Below are 23,352 nucleotides of genomic sequence, written 5' to 3' on the forward strand. Positions count from 1 at the left end.
CACAGCAAACAAAGAAGATACATTTGTAATATCTGGACACACAAAAATAAATGAGCTACTGCCCATATTTGTTCTAAGAGACTCTTTATAACCCTTTTTATACCCAATAATGTGAGTTACTGCAGTTGAAAATTGCTCTTATTGCAGTAGCACTTACTTTTCCAGTCTTTTGTTGATCCATTTAATGCAATTTTGTATTGTGTATACAATAGAGATATATAACATTTGTCTACCATTGCAATCTGTTTTATCATATATGTATTTCTATATTTTAGCTTTAGCGGAATTGGGGTTGTAATACAGACAGCAGCAATGAGGTAGCAGAATTGCGTCAGGATGCTATTTGTTGTATGAAGCGTAATTGGTTGCTGGAATTTGGCTACTGGTGAATATTTGCTTCTGCAGTGACAGCTTACTCCTATATAGCATCCACAGAAATGATGATACAAACTCCAACCCACCAATGCTCCTAATATATCACTTTTCTTTTTATACATCTTCTTCCTCCTATCTTTTCTTTTTGCCCTTTCGAGGCTTTCTCTTTTCCCAAATAAAATTTCTCGAGCACTCTTTTAAAAGTTAGAACACATGGCCTACCTCTGGATGGTACCTTTGGAGCTACAGCTATGTAGGTGCTAGTGTGCTAGCCAGGAAATTTATTGAACTTATTGCATCAGTTGTGTTTCTGATAGGAAACTTAGTGCTTACACATCCACAATATGGACAAAAGTAATTGGACGCCTGCTCATTCATTACTTCTTTTAAAATTAAGGGTTTACAAAAAAAAATTATCCTGCTTTTGTTGGAGTAACTGTTTCCACTCTACTGAATTTTTTTTTTGTATTTAGATTTTGCATAGTGCCAATAGATTAATAGTTGTCTGTCAATCTGACAGTCTAATTATTTTACAAACTCTGAACATCTGAACATATAGGGCCCTATTGTACACCCCGTCTATTTTCACGCCTTGCGCACAGGTACAGGTAAATATCTGCATTGTTTTTATCTTAGCGGTCGGAAACACAGGTGTGCCACTGACTGAGTTAGACCACGATAACAGTCAACAGTCAGTTGCGCAGCCACGTCTGGATCACTGTGCGGACTGTGCACCCCAAGCAAATACCACATACCATCACTTCTTTACCACAGCAAAAAAGACCTCGCCCAGAGCCTTCAGCAATCAAATATTGCTATCAAATATACTTAAAAATCTGCAAAGTAACTATAAGTTATTTTTATTTTTCTGACATTTATAATGATTTTACATTTATTTTTATGTTCAGTACAAAGACTTAATTGTAGCTTAATATAGAAGATATAGGCATTCTGCTGTTTGCAAATTTGACAGATGCTCATTCTCACTCATATCCTGCAGTTGTGGAAATTAATAATGAAAAGAGAAAGGCACTAAAATTCACTTTTATATTTTTATATTTAAAAAGCACCAAAGCACATTATCACCATGCTCTCCTCTCGTGCTGCCTGTCAATTATTCAAAACTTCAAACAATGTTAAATAGACAGATCTATAAAGCTATATGTTACCGTTCTTTTCTTATCACCGGGGCCCATTTATTAAAATATAAAATATATTAATTAATTAAATTCTCATCCAGTGCTCTAAAATGCTGCACGCACAAAGCGCAAATAGCTAGTGCACTATAGATCGCAAAATTTAGGCCCATAGTGTACCTATAATTCTATCTAGTACTGACATTACAATATAGACTATTGTAAAAAATATTGCTATTTAAAGGTATCCTCCAGCAATAAAAAAATAAATAAATAAAAATTACGACTTACACTAGATGCGCTAAAGAGGCCAAGGGTTGGACAATGAAACTGAAACACCTGTCATAATTTTAGTGTGGGAGGTTTCATGTCTAAATCGGAGCTGCCTGGTGGCCAATCTTCATTAATTGCACATTGCACCAGTAAGAGCAGAGTGTGAAGGTTCAATTAGCAGGGTAAGAGCACAGTTCTGCTCAAAATATTGCAATGCACACAACATTATGGGTGACATAGCAGAGTTAAAAAGAGGACAAATTGTTGGTGCACGTCTTGCTGGCGCATCTGTGACCAAGACAGCAAGTCTTTGTGATAAATCAAGAGCCACGGTATCCAGGGTTATGTCAGCATACCACCAAGAAGGACCAAACACATCCAACCGGATTAACTGTGGACGCTGTAAGAGGAAGCTGTCTGAAAGGGATGTTCGGGTGCTAACCCGGATTGTATGCAAAAAACAAAAAAACACGGCTGAACCCAAATCACGGCAGAATTCAATGTGCACCTCAACTCTTCTGTTTCCACCAGAACTGTCCGTCGGGACAATTATTTATTGTGGTCTAAAACCAGGTGTTTCAGTTTCATTGTCCAACCCCTGTACGTTTGATATGTATAGTTTGATTCTTTAGTGTACATTGGGTTTTGCCAGGCTAGTGCTGCTATCAAACTCTGGATTTGCCTAGCTCATCAAAAGTTGCAAAATAGCTTCAAAATTATAGCTTTAATTTAGCTATTATTTTGGTAGTACACTGACCTGCAGTAAGAAAAACAACCACTATCATTTTTCTCAATAAGCCTTCAATCGGGCTCTTAAAAAATATTACACAACTTTGGTAAAGCTGCCAAGACCATCAGAAAAGTACCAGTACTGTAACCTACAGGAAACTGTAGGGCTGTGTAAAGCACCCAGACAACAATCTTTGGTAAAGCAGGCAGAATAGTGTTAAACTGTGTAATCAGTCGTTTGTGTAAAATCATGTAACAATGCCTTAATGCACATGCTTTTTAACTTATATAACATATTATCATTTTACATACTAACACATGATTTAACATATGTAGGTAGCTTACAGTTCCCCTTTTAGTGGAACCAGTAAACAATTTATGTGATATTTTTCTTACACCATGCCACATTAGTTTTTATTGATTTGATTTTTTTCTCATTAAACTTTTTTGTTTAAGCCCTCAAGCAAAGTAGTCTGAATAAACTGGTCAAACCCCCATGTGTATTTCCAAAGCCTCCAATATGACTGCTGGTAAAATCAGCATGGCCACTAAGCAAAACCAGCATATGTTGTGTTTGTGATGCTGTAATGATGGTCAGCAGCAAGGGACACTAGTATGCTAATCACCAGTAAAAACAGGAAATGCTGTGTTCTGGACATGGGTGTCCTAGCCAAGCCCCTTGACCATGATGTGTGACCAGCAAAATCAGCACCAGGTCAGAAAAATCTGCATAAGCCATAAGCTGTTTTCCTGTAGGGAATTACCAAATTATCAAATTTCCTAAAATATGTGTGGGTTACACTTTAAAACAAGCTTGCGGAAATGTTTTTAAGTAAAACTAGTACACTAAACCTAAAATAGGAACATTTACAGATCTAGTTCAGATCAAGTTTAGAAACAGTCAGTCTGTTTATAGCCGCAGTAACAGAAACAGCATGTTTAGTTAAAAAAGAGGTTGGATAATGTTTTTTAAAACTAAATTCTCAAAATTTAGAATGTTGGAATTTCTCCTGTAATTTCTTTTTAACTATTGTCAACAGGAAACAGTATGTGTACAGCAACAATAACATAAACAGTCCGTTTTATTTGGGAAGTAAAAATGAGGGTGGAAAACTGGCCATGAAAACTGAGTTTTCAAACGTTGGAATGTCAGAACTAGTCCTGTCAATTTATACCATCAATTTAGTACTGTAGCCAACAGGAAACAGTCAGAGAAACAAACAGTTTACTTGTAATTGGAAAAAGACAGGTTGAAAAAAATGGTTGTGAACATGTTGGAATTGGTCCCTTTACGTTACATGGACAAGTACTGTAGCCAACGGTCTGCTTATAGCATTAGTAACATAAACATGTCTTAAGGTTTGTGCTTAATTCTAGTTAAAATGCTTGTAAAAAGCATTTTAACTTGTAGCCAACAGGTAACAGTCTATTTAAAATAACAGTAACATGCGGTTGATTCTAATTTGATTGGAAATGTCATAATTGGAAATGTCATAATTGGAATGTCATAATTGGCCACTTGAAGATATACAAACAAGTACTGTAGCTAACACGAAACAATCCAGCCACAAGAACATTAAAATAAACAGCCTGTTTCATTGTAAAGGTAAAATACACCTTGGAAACTATTGTAAAAGTCAAATTTTTAAATGATGGAATATCAAAATTAGTTGCATATTAATGCATAATAATATTTAAAAGCTTTGGGAAAGCTATGTGATATGTGTATATGGATCTTACAGACAACACATCAACCAGGCTTCACCGATTCTACTCCCAAGCTACTCCTACCATTGCCTCGTCTGCATGTGCATCACTCTCCTGTACCGTCTAGTGTTTGTCACCTCAAAACAGGCTGAGAGCACAGCTGGCATGGAGTTTTCCCCAGTGGAGGAAGCCTCTCCAGGGTCACCAGTTTGGGAGAATGAAAGCTGGATACGTTCTGCTCCTCCTCCTCCTCAATCACATGCTTTCTAAGCAAGCAACCTACTTCAAGCAGAATGCAATGCTAAATGGTAGCATTTACATGATTCACTACACAGTGGTCAGTACTAAATATAGCCTGGTTATTATTTATTTGAACAATGACACAATTTTTTTTTACCTTGCAATTTTTGCAACCTTTCCTCAATATACTACCGTAATAGATTTGAAATGAGACGGTCAGAAATTATATCCATATTTCCATGCACAAGGGTTGTTGGACAAATAATGATAATTAAAAATATATATGTAATTCTTAATACTTGGATGCCAATCGTTTGACTAAAGTCTATAGCTGATGGACATCACCAAATGCGGAGTTTCTTCATTTAAGATGCTTTGCCATGCCTTTTCTGCAGCTACCTTCAGGTGCTGCTTGTTTGTATGTTTTTCTGCTATAGTTTCGCTTCAAGATGCTCTTGGGTGGCTTATGCTTCATACATTTCTACAGTAAATTACCATTATATTAGTGTTGCAAGATTTGAATGAAACTAATAGGGATGTCACGATTCTCTAAATCCTAGATTCGATTTTATTTCCGATTTTAGGGTCACGATTCGATTCGATTCGATTCTCGATTTTATTTTGTATTTTTTTTACAGCAGGGAGGCCTATGCCAGTTTTAGATTAGTCTATGGTCAGAAATTTACAATATCTTATTTCAAAAGGTGGCTTGATATAAGTGATGCAAAGTGATACAGGTGATCTGTAATACATCACATTAGGCACTAATGGTCAAATTTAAATAATTTAATTAAGATATATTTGTAATGCCATCTAGTGGCTTTTTTGGTAGCAACGGTGTGCACATAACAAAATAAATAATAAAAAAAATACTGGAACAGTCATGCCAAAAATAATTGAACAATTAGAGCCTTAACAAACTGAACTCTATCCTACTATAACAGTTAAACATGAAAAATAAGACTTTAAGACTTTTTCAGTCCCTGAGAACGACAATTTAAAAAAAAAAAAAAAGATATATTATTATCTTTATCTGAGAGAAAGATGCTCCTGGGGCTAGACAAAACAACTGATATTTATATATTTTCGAGTTTTTCTTTAAGAAGATGAGAATGTCCACATTCTCTGGAGGAAGGGCTGCTTTTTGAGCTACAGTGTGCGGTGTTATTAGAGTAGCGTGCTGCGGCATTTGCGGGAGCGATCGACGATCCTCTTTTTGACTTTGATGCTCAAGACCATGACATTATTTCGATCGATTTCGATGAAATATCGAAATCGTGACACCCCTAGAATCTTAGCATGACATAAAGCTCCACACACTCCAGAATTTACTATGTGATTTCTATGAGCAGTCATCAAATACACTAGTTCCACTGACATCCACATACGTCCATTCCATAATACTGCCTCCACCATTGCTTATGAGTTCATTGTCTAAATACATTTGAGTTTGTAAAAATGAATGTAAAACAGTTGATATCATACTTTTCTTCTTTCCTTAAATTAAAGGATTTTGGATGTTTGGATGTCAGCAAAGGGGCGGTATTACTCATTGTCTGATCTGCATATTGTGATATGTCTGCGTACCAAAGTACATGAACACATCATCCACACCTAGTGCTAAACTTAAAAGGGTTACCACAATAAAAGTGTTTTTTGAAGGTTAGGGAATGTTTGTAGACATTTTAAGCAGTACTGGTATGTTTCATTACTTTAAAGGAACATATTTCAGCTATTATTGGAAAAAAATATGGTTTAAGGTTTAGTGGCTGTTTAAAGCTAAAAGTTTATATATGGCACCATTTAAAATTCATTAAGGTGTTATACACAAAAAATGTGCAAGGTTGCTATGATGTTTCTATGTGGTTGCAATGATATCCCAGCTGGTTAATGTGCATTTACTATGTCGTTTGTAGATATGTGGCATAAGCGTTGCAAGGTCCTTGCTATGGTATGTCTGTTAATTGCTGTAGTGATGCAATGTGTTTGCTTTTATATCTATGTTGAGTACTGGTATATAATTATAACCATTCAAAAATCATAAAAATCATATTATGTTAAAAAATGGCAAAAATTGGATTGTGTAACATGATGCACGTGATAACATGCTACATCAAACATTCCATTCCCTATTGGAATAACAAGCACAAATCAGCTAAATATAAATATGTTCTGTAGTACTTCTACTTTCATAAGTCATTAAACCTGGTCTGCACACCATGCACTTATGCAAGCCTCTCTTCCCTCACTGTTTCCCCCTCCTTACAGGCCTGCGTCAGAACACACTGCCTCGCTCCCATCGCTTTCATACAGCAGGAAACCAAGCCCAAGGAGTAAAGAAGGAAGGGAGGGAGGGAGAGAAAGAGGGAGGAGATGCCATTGAGAAGAGGTCTCTCAGTCCGCTGTTATTTTTAGGCCGACGGGACCCACAGAAAGCGCTAGAGTACAGCAGACCTGACTGGAATGGAAGGGGGAGGTGAGTCAGGAGAGGAGAGGAAGAGGAGAGCAGGACGGAGAGAGAGAGGATGGGAATGGGTCTCTGATTACAAGGGTAAACTGGATACAATTCCACCAGCCCAAAAGGTTATATTAGCTATATTCTGTACATGTATACATTTACTGATGTTCTGCCCTCTTCATTAGAAACCTCCCCCGGTAGCTCAACCTTGCTGGTATAAAGTAACGGAACAGATTTGCAGTTTGTGTTGGCCAACATCAGTGGCCAGTTTCTGATCAAACAGCTCTCTGCAGGTGTCTAGGTGTTTTTGAGTGGTGGCCTTTCAACCAAACAGTAACACTGACATGCCAGATATACCATGCCAATAGTGTCCTTCTGTATTTGAGAACGATACACTAGCCACATAATATCTGGTTAACAGTAGGGATGTGGTCAGAAACTGAACAAAGATAAAAGGGGTAGAGGGTATAGGGTAGAGGGGTAGATAAGCTGCCCTTTCTGATTACAAGCGACAAGCTAAAGCAAAAAAAAAAGTCCATAATTCCACCTCACCCATGGCTGATTGCTAAGATGTTGCCAAGTGGTTGATATGGTGTTGGAAATGGTTGATAGATGGGTGTGACAGTATTGCAGGGTGAGTAACACAGTGTTTCTGTTATTGGCGTTGGAGTTGCTATGTTGTTGCTGGCATCTAGTGGATGCTATAAGATTACTATAGCATTGCAGGGTCGTTGTGAAATTTCTGTTGGTTGCTATGTTGTTGCTAGGCAGTTGCAGTGGTATTTCAGGTGGTTCCTATGATGTCACAAAGTGGTTGCTAGATGAGTACAATAGTGTTCCAGGGTGACTGCTCTAGTATTTATATTGGATACTGCAGTATTACTTGTGCTTCGTAGAGAGACGGTATAGTGCGACAAGACTGCATTGCTATGGTACTTATGCTGTTGCTTTCTGGGTGCTCTGTATTGCTAGGTGGTTGCTGGCAGATGCTGTGGTATCCAAGGTACACAACTCACAATTTGAGGTTGTTTCTGACGTTTTCTGATTTTTATCATTTTCATTCTTAAAACTATCAATATGTCACATTTTGTTTATGTTTGTTTGTCTTACATCTTTAAACGTTCTGTTAACGTTGCTGCAATGTCACTTGTGTCAAAGTTTTAATTTTTAGTTTGGGTTACTTTTAATGTTAGTATTTGTCTGAGAAAGTTATGTGAGAAACGTTTTTAAAACATTTTGATTATGTTTTAGAATGTTCCCGGAACATTATTTCTGTAACATTACCCAGCTAACAGAGAGTGTTTTAAGGTTGGTACTGCATTGAAAATGTTCCAGGAAGGTTAGCCTGTAGTCATTACGGTGTCTTAAGTGATTGCTCAGATGTTGTCAGGTGATTGCTGTGGTAGCTCATGCTGTGGTAGAAACTTTTAGTGGTTCTTTAATTCGAAACTGTAGAGAAACCCTTTAAGGTGAATTGTGGAGTCCTCAAGAAAGCTTAAGCTGCATCAAGAAACATTCCTTCTAAATATCTTTACTTAAACGTTTCTTAAAGAACCTTAAAGGGGTTCATCCACAGTTTCAGTTTGAAGAACAACTGTAAGGTCCTCGATTCTCTTAATTTACACATATAGAACAGTGTATATATATCTACACATCTAAAAAGTCACCAGCTGCCCTGCTGACAGCAACCATATTCATTCACACAGACCATGAAAGACAAAAATGCAAAAATCCAGTATTTTACCTAAAATCAATCCTCTTGGCAGGGAAACTGGAGTCAAAGAGGGGATCATCCCTACATGATCAGCCATCCATAGAACATCCAGTGACGTTGAGTCAAGTTCTATTTATATAGAGATTTTAACCACTGCCGGTCTTCACATAGCAGAGATCTTTGCAGAGATCCCGAAAGCGATAAGACGTAACAATTTAGAAGTCAAAAACCTTGAAAATAACTATAAATAAATAGAGGAGGTGTATATGTTTTATACCATATACACCTAAAATGTTCTAGGCTATTGCCCTAACACAGACAAACAGCTATACCAGGGTACATTTTGCTGGCGAGACAGAAGCTTAGACAGACCCAAGCAGACAGAAAAGAGAATGAATAATTGAGGTTCTGCAGATAGATGTAGATCACTGTACACAGAAGAAAAAAAAACACTGGATGGACTCAAGGCTCGGATCACACTCTAGTCGTCTCCTGTCTCCCTCTGGTGTTCACTTTCTCCTGACTTCTCATGTTTTCCTAACTTCTTCGTCTTACCTCTCTCTCTCTCTGTCCCCTTCACCTTCCCTTTGTTCTCTCCCCTCAAACACAGACCACCCTATTCTGTATACACTGTTCTAATGCCTGATGGCTTGGTGGGTTCGCTGTGATGTGAAGATGACTCAAATGCCTCCTGGTACCTAGCGGGCACAGTCACATCAAACAAACCAAAAGTCTTAATTCTGCATCCACTAAACGAGGGCTGGGAAATATACTGTGAATATTTTTATATTCTAAATGTTTTTTTACAAGATATACAAAAAAAATTGCTCCATCCAGGATGGCAGATTAAAGTGTAGTTCAGTAAAACAAAACAAAACAAAAAACATATGAAAGTCATTGAACACTTTTTGTACATTTAGTTAGCCAAGACATATTTAATATGTGAAATTTGTTTCTATAGTGTAGGACAGGAGATGTGTGGTGGCAGTTCTATGATTTGGGGTTGCAGCAATTAGTCAGGTCTAGGTTGAGCAAAGTTACGTGCTCAAGAATCAGAGGACAGCTGACTACCTGAATATACTGAACCACCAGGTTATTCCATCAACAGATTCCTCCCTGATGGCACAGACATATTCCTAAATAACAATTTCAGGAGTCATGGGGCTCAAATTGTGAAATAGTAATTCAGGGAGCATGAGACATAATTTTAACACATGGATTGGCCACCACAGAGTTCAGATCTTAACCCCATTGAGAATTTGTTGGGATGTGCTGAAGAAGACTTTGTGGAGTGGTCCAAATCTCCCATCATCAATACAAGATCTTGGGGAAAAATTATGCAACTCTGGACAAAAATAAATTAAGTGATATTGCGGAAGCTTATGGAAACGATACCACAGTGAATGACTGCTGTAACCAAAGCCAAAGCAGGTCCAACTAAATATTGAGTGTAATATGTGCAAATTAACATCATAACCAACAAACTTTTTTCAAATCAGTCACTTTCCTGAGTTAGGGGTTTGTGAATAAAAACACTGATTCATCAGCAAATGCAGTCTATTTTCAAATGGTTTACTGTCATCCACACATAAAAAAATCACAATTTACATGCTACAGAAACTTCTAATCCTCTCTTTGCTTTTTGTTAATTTGGTCTGTTTGCAGTAATTCTGAATGTCTAATAACAGAACAGTACATAACAGAACGTTGTATGTACAACATCCAATGTCGTATGTGCTAACTCCTAAGGTGGATCTAAAGGCAGCAATATTGCCCACCACGACACACTACCTCTATAAATTTGCATTGTGCTTTAATACTGATTGCATTCCAGATATCAAACAGAAAGACAGGTTAAGATTATCCATTCTGTTGTATTTACACTCACACATACAGTACAATAGCTATAAATTCTAAGTAAATAAATAAAAGAAAAATGTTAATTGCAGTGTAAGAAGCTGTGCTGACCTCTTGTCCAACAAGCTCCACAGTTAAATCCCAGTCCACTATTACAGCGGTCAGCCGCCTACAGTACACAAAGCAATTAAGCATCTGCTCTATGATTAAAGTCTTTCATTAGCGATGAAGCTTCTTAGATATTGTGGCGGCTATATGGCTACAGCGATGGACTGATCAGCTAAAAGTAAGGCAGCTTTCAGTATGTTGGACGAATGGGCAACGTTTTAATTCATTCTGGAGATGTGACTGTAGATAAGGTACCACTGAAGCATCCAGATGGTTCCTTGAGTTGTTATGGTTCAATATTGTCCACCATGCTGTCAAATTGGCAACCAGAGTCTGCATAACAGGACCACCTTCATCTTAGACTGCCTTCATTGAGTTTACAACAAAGCATAGCAGATTTTTCCACTGGATACCGAGTTACATCAAGTTACAGTCCTGAAGCTAAGCTCTGTTTGCTGCTGAAATGAACTGAAGTAACTGTAGCCATTTTAACCCCAAAAAGAGAAAGAGAGTTAGCACTCCCCACTGACAATTAAAAGAAGAAATGATGTTTAAAATGATACTTCAATTCAATTTGACCAGAAAATAATGTGGCGGAGCAATGTCCAGGATATGTAACTACGCTAACATTAGCTGACCAATTAGACCATATTGGCCATTTTAACCTAAGACCTAGCAAAAAAGAAAATTCTTCAATAAACTTTATGCAGTTTCTGTTAAAGCCCCCAACAGCACCAACAACATTCCATGATCGATAATAGTACGATTAACTAGCTCAACTTAGCTACACTATGTAGTGCTTACAGTCTGTTCCAAACAATTCTGTCGATTACTTAATTCCTAAGTGTAATGCTGCTCTCTTATTATCGAGCTAAATAACATTTTCTGGGGGGGGGGGGGGGGGGAATGTGCTACTAATAGCACAGGGAAAACTTACTGTCAATATTACATTCCTTGATATATACAATATATCCAAAGTATTGGAACATTTGCTTATTCACTTTCTTACAAAATCATTTTTTTTTTATAATATACTGTTTCTACTAAAATTAAGGGTATTAAAAAAAGGTTAGTCCTGGACCAAAATTTAGGAGCACTGTTGTGAGGATTTGTTTGTATTCAGTGATTGTTAGTGGGATCAGGATGTTGGGTGATCACCACACCACCTCATTACCCTAACACCCCAGCTTGTCCCAATGTTTTGGATGAAGCACCAGACAAGTTTTCTCAAATGGAAAGAAAATCTTCATTTTATATGACCTATAAATATAGTGACCTTCCAGTGTTCCCACAGGTCTGAAGCAAACCGTGGGGGAGTTCCTTTGGGGAGGTTATCTGAATATGAATATCCAAAGTCCTTACGTTGCTTGTACGCTTATTACAGTGAAGGTTAAATTCTCTGCGTTTTCTATTTTTAGATTTGAAGAACTACATGAGCTAAAAGAAAACTGGGTAAAAAAATGCCAATAGCTAACACTATCAAAGCTAAAAGCTGACCGCTACCAATAAGCTACATGACTGTGACTGACTTAAAAGCAGCATGGGCCTAGCCAGGAATCTTTGGTTTCAGACAGAGCCTTAGTGAGATATTAGATTATAGAAGCAAAATTCAACTTTTGCCCAAAAATAAAAACTCAGAAAATGGTAGCCCGCAGCCCGCAGCCGAGTGCTTTGCTTAGGTTGATGTAGCGACACCACTCTCTACCATCAAGGAGAAGGTGAGGTTTTTTTTTGGTTGTTCTCACACACACACCATATCTCCAAAGGTTTGTGAACACCCAGCCACTTAAGGTTTGCACCAATTGCTAAGACAGGTTTTTACATATATACATATAGCTTAAATAATTTCCAAAAGAAAAGTGTTGGTGACAGACTGACTGAACCTTACAGTGACCTTACAGTTTTGGCAGGTTGGTGCTCCATCCAGCAACATTAGGATGATTTTTGGTTGTATATGTGATTCAAGGCTAACTGTTTAACATCAGTAGATACAGTAACTGCAATACTACTCTTGCAGCTGCAATCACATTTTCAAAGCAATGTTTAAAGATCTATTGGAAAACATTGATTAAGGAAGAATATTGAATAAACCATTGTAAACAGGCTCTTGGTCAGTGTTTAAGATCTAGTTGTACAACATTTATGGTGATCGTTCACTGTAAATACTGCACTGAGATTAAAAACAGGCTTGTTATTAAAATAAAATTAATGACTTAATTAATTAATTAATTATTTAAGGGAAGCCCATTCAGAAATGGATTTAAGCGAAAGGGTGAATGAAAGGGTAAATTTTGTTGATTAAGGAAGCTATAGCAACAGTATTCTGTATTCCTCTGCACATATAAAAAAGTGCTTCATATTTCCCTCCACATATAAAAACAGTATTCCCTATTTTCCTGCACATATAAATATAACTATTTTGTATTTTCCTGCACAGTATCCCCTATATATATATATATATATATATATATATATATATATATATATATATATATATATATAGAACAATAGTTTTCCATGTTCCACATGCAGAACACACATACACACATACACCAACAACTTTCAGAAATGTTGTATTCTCAAAGCTGTGTTTCTACTAGATTTTGATGCATTGCTGTGAAGATTTAATTGAATTCAGCATTCAGCAACAAGAACCTTAAGACAGTTCAAATGATGAATTATCACCAAAATAACTGAATGGAGCACCATCATTGCAGAGAACACAGTTCCACTGATTTATGTTATGGCTCAATGTTGGGTTACACCCTTCTAGACCCCACACCTGCCATCAGGCATGTTGCCATTTTTTATTTATTCCTTGTGTCCTATTATATTCTACTAGCAACTTCTTTGCAGGGACTAGACAAGCTGTTTGTGTATGTGCAATTGCACAGTTGTGTTGGCAGCACTTGGTGTACACTTACAGTATAGATAGCTAAATACATTACATTAGAAGGAGTGCCCAGTGTCAACAAACATTTGGACATGCAGTGAGTGTATTTAGGTGAAAAATGTAATTGTAAATAAAACTGCCTAGTCACATCAACAGCAGCTTTTTTGGAAGCTTCATTAGCGCAGTAGATGGTATACAGAATGTTGGCACACAGAGGAGCACCCAGCAGAATAATAACCACAGCATAAAAAAATGATATTAAATATGATTGGGGTATGACAAACATGTATATAGCGGAACACAAACGGTAAAAGCTCATATTTTCCTACAGTGTTAAATAACCTTCTGTTTTTTAAAGGTATGAAGGACCAGGCCACACATTCTCTTGCTTGATTTAAAAAAAGGAAAGAAAGGGCGGAAAAAAAAGAGAAAGGAAATGGTGGCTTCAGCCTGTTCCCCCATCCCCCCTCCTTTTTTCCCTCTCCTCTCCTCTCCTTTTCTCCGTTCTCCTCCCTCCTTCTCCGTTTTCGACCTGAGTTACAGATTGCACTTGCTGACATCAGCAAGGCAAAGCAGAGCAGCAGCAGCGGCGGCGATGGTACAGAGCGTAATGTGTTACATGCATAGGCACAGAAACACACACACACACACACACACACACAGACTTCTGCCTGTTATTAAAAGTGACCAAACCCATCTCTTTATTAATTAGTTATCCTGGTGGCTAACAGCTAAAATGCCTTATCCTGTAGAGGGCATTTTTAAAAATACATTTACATTAATAAAACCCTACACACACAAACGCACACACATACCATTTTCCAGCTTAAAGAAACAAGCCCCATCCCTATAATAATTAGCCGCCAAGCTGTTAAATGCTACAAAGGGTTCTTTCTACTGATGTACAGTTACCTTAAACAAAATTAAATCCGAAACACAAACACAAACACACAGACAATACCTGTTTAAATGGAGTGACCAACCCCAAACTTATAGTAACTGCTATAACTAGCTAATAACGGCTATGAGCGTTTTTTCTGTACCTAGCTCTTTCTCTCTCTCTCTCTCTCTCTCTCTCTCTCTCTCTCACACACACACACACACACACACACACTGATGATTGTTTTAAAGTGGGACAAGACCCATCGCTTTACAAGTCTATTAGCTTAACTCTTTCTGTAGAAAACATTTAAACAGTTAAGGTTAATAAAATAGAGCTAAATCCTACATACACACATACATCTTTGCCTGTTTTAAAACGTGGCCAAATCCATTCTTTTACTAATTAGTTTGTTTAGCAGCTTCAGGTTTCAAGACCCTTTTTTCTGTAGAGGGCATCTGTGACCAAACCCATATCTACACCTATTAGCAGCGAGGCAGCTAATGTTATCAAGCCCTTTAATATTTACTAGCCTAGCTGCTAAATGCTAAAGAGCTTCTTCTGTAGAGGGCATTTTAACAGTACAGTATATGTTAATAGCTATTAAGCCTATACACACACACACACACACACACACACACACAAAACACACCATTCCTGTTTTTCTAAAAAAGACCAACCCCACCTGGCAGCCTAGCTATTACAAAGGTTCTACTGTAGAGGGCATTTTTAATGGCACAGTTTATGTTAATAAAACACGGCCAAACCATATATACACACACAAGTGTACACACACACACATTCCTTGCTTAAAATAAATTACTTAGATCAACCCTAACCCCTAACCAGAGCTTTTCCTGTAGAGTCCTCATACACATACACACACGCACACACACACATGTATACACTAGTATATAACTGCTTGTTTTAAAATGTAACCAAATCCATCCCTTTATTGATTATTTAGCCTAGCTTCTAACTGCTACAGGGGCATTGTTTCTGTAGAGGGCATTTCTAAGAGTGCAGTTTACAATAAATTAACACTTACATAAACACACACACCCAACACAATTTTCTTAAAAAAGTTTTAAAAAATATAAATAAAAAGGGGGCCAAAACCATCACTGTTTGCCACGCTTTTAGCAACACAGTTTACATTAATAAAACACATATAAAGCATTCTTACACACATAGGCTCAAACACCATTACCAGTTGACCAACTCCACCTGCTAGCTTTGCTCTTAACTGCTACAATGATTTTTCCTGTAGACATTTTTACAAATACCATTTACGTTACTAAACCACTGCAATACCTACACACATATACTCATAGACATGCACACTTACACACAAGCCGAAACGCTTCGTCTTTATCCTTATTTTTACTCTGACGTCTAAAAGGCCTAATCCCTTAAACAAAAAGATTCTTCAAGGGGTCCTTTTCAAAAGCGGTGTTTACACATAGAGCCATGGCAACTCAAAGGACCAATTGAATGCTTAATGGTTTTCTGCCATGTTGTAGAATCTGTTGTACTCAAAATGGATCCTTGTAGAACCAAAAAGAAGACCGCTAAGTCAAAGGACTTTTTTGTACACTCTTAACAAAAGAGTTTTAGATGTATTTAAAAGTATTATTAAATGTATTTAAAATAAATAGTTATATATTAAACAAATGTAACAAAAATATAACCAAAATATCTCTAGGTGTACCCTGGGGTAAATGAGGATACATCACAGAATACCTCATCAACAGAGGGAGTTACACAATGCCTCTTGGTTTGTGCCAAAGGACCTACTATTCTTTGGTTCAAGCTGTTAATAAACGTTCTGGGTTCCAGAACTTTTTTGTTGTTGTAAATGCACCAGTTAGGTATTTAAAAAAGAATGAAGCCCATTGCTTGTCAGAGAACCCTTTGGTAATTCTGCTAGCCAAATGTATGATATTTAAAGCCATTTTAAAATATTTAAATTCTACATAAATGTCTTCATAGACACTTAATAAAGAAGATCCATTTAACCAGGCAAAGAACTATTTTAATGTGTGCTGACATGGTACTGTATCGAACCATTATTTAACAAAATAATCCTTGTAGACAAATTTTAAGAGTGGGCTGGATGGATCACTTTTTGTTAAGAGTGTAAGCAATGGGTTCATCAAGGGTTATTTAGTAAAAAAAATGGTTTTTATTATGTATATACTTTTAAATCTCCAAGAACAGTAAAATAATTTTGTCATCTGGTCCCCATAAAGAGTGAAGCAGACCAATCCATACACACAAACCATGGAGGCTGCAGCTGTGAAACATACAGCACTGCTGCTCTATTCACACCCAGCACCACATCCAGCAGGAATCACACTCATACCCTCCAGGCAGCATCACGGCCACTTGCATCTGGACAGCATGTACCATATAGTGGCTAACTCTACATACCCACTGCGCTGTCCATACAAGCAGCAAAGGCTTGAAATGGTTCTCTCAGTTCCATTTAAAATGTCTCAAGCAACAAAACCAATTTAATATGGTTCTTCTATCTTCAAATGTGTGTAGTTTCAATGTTTGCATGTTTCTTCTCTTTTAGCTTTGTTAAGTAATTGTTTGTCTATTAGCCAGGTAGCTAGTTTTGCTGCCTCAGACTGCTAGCTAATGCTTTGTCATTACAATATGCTAGAGCATCATGAACCAGGAGCTGTTAGCTAGTCACTCTTCCCTATTATCTATATGGTACCGTGCACAATTTTGGGTTCCACTATTTTGAGTAGCATGAGCTCAGCTACTGCTAGTCAGACTAGACAACGACAAGCTTAAAAATCGATAACTTGCTGATGAATGCATAGACGATATTACATCCTTGCTTATTTGTTGCTTGCCTAGCTGGAATTTTGAGCATTGAAAGCAATTCTAGCTACATACTAGTTGTGATTAGCCATATTCACAAATACATGACCTGACAAAAGCTGAATCCAGGTAACATGCTTATGTGTAGCCAGTTTAGGCAGCCCAACTGTTAACCAGAAAGATTTGTAGAGAGCTTCGATGTTGGCCCCACATATGAATGTCAGTGATGGGGGCCACCTGGTTTGTATACTGCACATAAATTAAAGGGGCTTGAACAATAGGGCCCTTTTCAAAAGACCAACCCTCTCAGAGCCCTTGACTGCCTGGATCCACCTGTATAGCACAAGTTCCATGTTTCATGTAAACCCTTCAAGAGCTAGTTGGCTGGGTTCTGATGCCGATAGCTGAGGTCAACAGGCTAAACGGGACATGAACAAACCTACCCATCACGTGTTATCAAGACATAACCCGATGTAGGTGCTTTGAGACAACTCATACCCAAGCGGGCCGTTGTGGAAAGGATATGGCCACTCGGTGATCTTTTTGGCGTACTTTCTCACGAAGTTGTCCTCACTGAAGATGAACAGCGAGCGGTTGACAGTGAAGCAGTTCTGTCGGACTGGGATGGGGTTGTAGAGGGCCATGGTTCGGGCGCGTTGTGCCATGGACTGCTTGTAGACCCGATGGGTCCCGGGAGGGCCCCCTTGCCTTCCGGGCCCACCCCCGCCAAGGCCGCCACCGCCTCCGCGCGCGGGGCCACCCTGCGCGTGCCCATGTCCATGTCCGTGCGCATGCCCGTGGCCGTGCGCGTGCGCGTGCACGCCGCCGCCGCCCCCGCCGTAGCGGGACGGCATCTCGTCCGTGAAGCGCGCCATTCCAAGCCGTGCGCGAGAGGTTGAGAGGCCGAGCAGAAGAATAAGATGAAGATGAAGAAGAAGAAAAAGGAGGAGGAAGAGGAGGAGGAGGAGGAGGAGAAGAAGAAAGAGGCTCCGCCGCGCCACCACAACCACATCACATTCCCGTTATTAATGGGGGGGAAAGGGAGAGAGGGAGAGATGGAGGGAGGGAGGGGGCGCGTTCACGTCTCCATAACGTTAAAAATAACGTTCAAAAAAACGTAAAAAAAAACAAAAAAAAAACGCACAAACAAATGTCCAAAATGTTTATAGGTAATAGATGAACAGCGCGTGATGATGCTCGTGTCCCTGGAGCTCGCGCTTAAAACACACCCAACCCAGTCAGTCCGTCCTCACCTCAGCGCGCGGTCTCGCTGCATCGTGTCCCAGCATCAGCATCAGCAGCATCATCATCATCCTCACCATCCCTACAGCAGGTCCTTCTCCTTCTTCACGTCTCCAGCTCCATCTTAACCGACCGTTCCTCCTCAATATCTCTCTCTCTAAATTTCCTTCTCTCTCTCTTTCCCTCTGTATGAAATCCCGAACGGACTCTGTCGTTCATACCATTTTTATGACTTCAAAAATAATGATTTCTTAATAAAACAAAGCGCATTTTTTGTACAAACACTCACGTGTCTGGTCCGTTTTCCCCCTGAACCAAGAAAAAAAGGAGAGGAAAAAATCGATTTATTTATTTATTTTCCCCAAAACATCCGCAATATTGGGTACGGTGTGGACGGTGTGGCTTCCGCGCGCCCCCCGCATTATTAGTCCCCTTCCTCCGGAGATGGATGGATAATAAAAAATTAACAGATCTCTCCTCCGATGAAAACATATTCGAACGCGTCTTATTTTCTTCTTCTTTCAGTTTTTTTTTTATTGTCTCTTGCTATGTTCCTCACCGGCTCGGCGCCGTTCCGGAGGTGTCCAAGGTGTTCTGGCCTCCCATAGCAGCAGCAGCTCGCGCGTTCCTCCCCCCTCCCCGTGTACCGGGGCTGCTAGAGCTAGAGAGAGAGAGAGAGAGAGAGCTAGCGAGGGAGGGAGCGAGAGAGCGCGCGCGCGTGAGTGAGGAAGAGTGCGTCCGCGCGCGCGTGTGTAGAGTGCGTGTGGAGTGCGTGCGTGCGCGCGCGTCCTTTCAGATTCCCCCTCAACATGACAACATCCTCGAGTCGCCTCACACCCCCCGCCCCGCGCGCACCTCGGTTCTCCTGGCGACCCCTTTGGTTGCACTCCGCTCTCTCTCTCTTGTGTCTCTGTAGATTCCCCTCGCTTCCTCTCTGCGCGAGGAGCACTGAAGAAGATGAGCAGGAGGATGAGCAGGCAGGGTGAGGAGGAGGAGGTGAGAATGAAGGTTAGGTCCGATTCCTCCGGTGAAGGATACGAAAGGGGATCTGAGCGCCGCGCGAGCGCCGTGCCCGAATCGGAGGATTCGTTGCACGTGACGCGCGCTAGCGACACCGATTCGAAGATCCTCACTTTTTCGTGGATCCGCTCTCTCACGCGCACGCACTCACTCACTGAAGCGCCACCTTCAAAGTATGGTAACCTGCTAACTGCTAATCGTAAAAACTGCAATTTCTTTGCAAACACAACTCCGTCGTCTTAACGTTGCAACACAAACACACATTTTGTAATTTGTTACGTTGTACATGTTGTTAGAAAGTCAAAATTAAATACTTTAAAGGTCTATGTGTATAGCACCTTTCATCCACAGTGGCAACTTCAAAGTGCTTTACATGAACAGGGATAAAATACAAAGAAACATAATACAGGAAGATGATAAATTTGGGGTTACACAAGGCCATTTTCCTGCCCTATACTCTACTCTCTCACTCACTCATTTTTAACCCCTTAACAGGCTTAACAGGATTTTTGTCAGTTGTCTGCCTGACATTACACCACTAAATCTGAAAGACTTTTATTTAGGCATTACATAAAAAGCTTTCATGATTAATAAGGAACATTACTGAAAAGCATAATTGTAATAGAAGATTTAAAAAGAAAAAAAGTACATTTGCCAATCTCAAAATGTAATAAATAAAATCATAAAACTGTCTCTTTCCTGAACTTCATTTAAAATCAATATTTTCTAAATATAAATCAAACAGTTCATATCCTCCAAACCTTTAGTTTTGTTATGTTTGTCTAGTTTTTATTTCTATTTTCAAACATGTAGAATTTGGGCTGAATCCTGTTACTGATATGGAATTATTAAGAGGAGTATGGAGTGAACAGGCAGCGTCCAGCCCAAGTGTCCTGTAGGAGATGTCAAAGCCAGGTTGGTGTGGACGTTTATGATTCCATCAGCAACATTTTACACAAACACAAAACACATAACCTAACCTTTCTAATTCAGGAGCTAATAAATAATGTGGAAAATGCAAAGACATACAAACAGTAAAAGCAAAAAAGAAAACATTAAACATACAGTAGTCCTACATTAAAAATAGGTTTAAATTGACAGAATTCAAGACAATACAGCATAAACAGGAACATTGGTTGACCAAAGACCAAATTCCAGACATTTTGCTTTATAAAAAAGGGAAGCATTTTAAGTACATTATTGCACAATGTTCTCTAACGGTTCTCAATATAACGTTAACTGATCTAGTATATTTTTCTATACAATTTATTACAATAAAAGACTATAGTCATTTAAAGACTATTTTCCTATTTAAACAAAGACGAACTTGTTGTATTGTTTTTAACATAACAGCATAAGTTACATATTTATATTTATCTTAGATAAAGAGAGAGGGGCGGGTATGAGATAGACGGAGGGGGGGTTGGTTTTATCAAGTGTGTTTGGTCTGAAAGTGTAAACAATAAACAATACATTATACTGCCCAGAAAACTGGTACATATGTCACTAAAAACAAACGGAATTTTTATATTGGAGGCCCGTACAACTATGACTGTTAGAGAGAAATGCTTAAAAAACAGTCATGGCAGCTAGCTAGGTTACCTCAGCGGTTAGCTTCATGCTAAATTAACCGATAATCTGAGAGGAATTAGCTGCTCGGAATAATGCTCAAAAGGAAAATGTCCATGTAAATTACAGAAAGATAGTAGCGTTATGCAAAATGTGCTGCCAAAATGATTTTTTGGTTGTAGTAACTTTATAAATAAATTAACCTTACCTCAAATAAGATTTACCTCAGATCCTGTCAGAGCTTCTACCAACTGACAAAATATTTGAATTCCCGGCCACGCGCTCCCTTTAAATCCAGAAGCAGGTTGCAGAGGTGCAGGTAACGTTGCTGCAGCATCAAGCTGAACAGAATATTCTGGGTTGCCAACTGTTTATGTCAACAAAGGTCCACATAATATGCAATAGCAAATTTTGTACACAGGTTGACAGACAGTAGATGCAAAGTAGCCCCCAACCGAATTTAAAGTTATCTGCAACATTGTAAAAAAAAATGGCACCAACATACCCACAACTGAATACAACATTGTGAGTTTTTTTTGTTTACTGGGTTTCCATAAATTACAAAGGGGTTAATTACCGTTATTTGGGGCATAATCCCAGACAGGATCACTGTTTTTTGTTGTAATTTTTTTTGTGGCATCCCTGATACAGTTTATCTATCAAAAACATTAACAGTCAAAAATATTCCAAATACACGAATTACTTGTTAAAATGTACTTTCTCTACATGTAGAATTACTCGTGTGCTTCCATTAATTTACTATCTTACTATGTAACTCTTTGTTAAAGCAACTGTCCTTGTTTAGGACACTGAAGAATCATATCTAATCTAATTTAATCTACTCATTTGCAAGCTATAATCTGAAAAAAAAATTGAAGCAAGTTTATACAATGCTACTGCAGTACATTATTAAGTAAAACAACTAAATAATTTATATTTAGTAAAATAAGAATTAAAAGTATTAAAGTCTTTATTTTACCACAGGCAAATAATTATTTTAAAATTAATAAAACTAGTGTTTTTTTTAAACTAAAAAACAATAAAATAGCAATTCCTACCCATCACATATAAAGCCTATAAAAAACTTTTTTTATTATTATTTAAATGTGCACATTAGCAAATAATCCTCTAACTTTTTTTTTTATTCTTTATTTTTTCAGTGTGTACTTCCAACAATTAACATTTACAATGTAAAATTTTATTATAACACAATTATTACATTTGTTATGCCTTCAAAACAAAAAAAACTTATTCAGAACAAGGAACTATTAAGATTGAGGATGCCTCAAATAATTGTGCAATAAAAATGAAATAAACACAGTATGGAAGAAATAAAATATATACGTTTTCTGGGTAGTAGTTTATTTTGTTTGTGTTTCAATTAAATCTGGTCTTTTATTCTTCGTGTAAATGGTCCATATTGATCATAGTTTTGCAAGTTAAATAATTTGTTTCACATGAATGGAAATTAAATGATTGAACACTAAATAGCCCGAGTACTAGAATGGCCACTTGATATTTGCAAGTTTTTGTATAATATAATCCAGAAAACATTAAGTAATTTCTTGCATGGCCATATAGACCATTGTGAACAGCCTGACCAAACACTATCTTTACCAAAATGGTCAAGCAATTGATCAACCAGCCTGATGTCCAGCATGGTCAAGTTGGTCATGCTACCCAACCAGCAAGTTCATCAAAAGTGCACTATCCTAGTCAAGAGTTAAACAGGTTCACTAGATTAATCAGCTTATTTTACCATTATAGATTATATCGTCACCTGGATGATAGTATTTTTCAACCACATTAACTCTCAGAGACCAGTTTTAACCATTTAAAATGTTACCTGCCAGAACATGCTGGTTTTGAGCTGGGGTTTCATCAGTACTGTTTAAAGTGTGCTGTTTCGGGGGTCTCATGGTTTTTTTTTCCAGTCTCCTGAATTGTTGACAATGCAGCCAGAACTGGTTCTGGGCTCATCTGCAATTTTGTTACTAGATTTAGCAGCTTTTTGGATGCCTTTAGTTGGGGGGCAGTTTTTAAGGAGACACTAGGGACACACAGGCATCTGTTGTTGTAAATAAGTTGAGTCCAGGGTCTCCAAGTAGGTGTAAGTTGTAGAGCTTTGGTAGTGTGTATGTGTAAGGGTAGAAGGGGGTTCAATTATCTCTAAATTTGTAATCCATAACTTGTTTGTACATTAGATGGAAAAGCTGTATGTGTACAATATAATATAATATAATATAATCTTTACTAGACATTACCACACTTTGACTTCCTTAGAAGATGGACTAGGTTATGTCTGAGTGAGCC

The 23,352-nt window shown here is 38.2% G+C and overlaps 1 protein-coding gene across 20 annotated transcripts in view; it reads right to left on the reverse strand.

Annotated features, from left to right (window-relative positions):
• Nucleotides 1-19,571, reverse strand: part of cacna1aa (calcium channel, voltage-dependent, P/Q type, alpha 1A subunit, a) — a 168,740-nt gene extending 149,169 nt beyond the window's left edge. For 6 of the 20 annotated variants that reach the window (XM_049467674.1, XM_022671732.2, XM_049467687.1 and 3 more), the window contains exon 1: nt 17,734-19,568. In XM_049467674.1, the coding sequence (XP_049323631.1) occupies nt 17,734-18,083 (350 nt within the window). In that variant the 5' untranslated portion in view covers nt 18,084-19,568. Of the gene's footprint in view, nt 1-17,733 lie in introns of all 20 variants that reach the window. The other 14 variants (XM_049467678.1, XM_049467676.1, XM_049467677.1 and 11 more) reach the window with 7 other exon arrangements.
• Nucleotides 19,572-23,352: the final 3,781 nt, after the last annotated feature.

This window comes from Astyanax mexicanus, chromosome 19 (genome assembly GCF_023375975.1).
Source record: "Astyanax mexicanus isolate ESR-SI-001 chromosome 19, AstMex3_surface, whole genome shotgun sequence".
Taxonomy (NCBI): Eukaryota; Metazoa; Chordata; class Actinopteri; order Characiformes; family Acestrorhamphidae; genus Astyanax; species Astyanax mexicanus.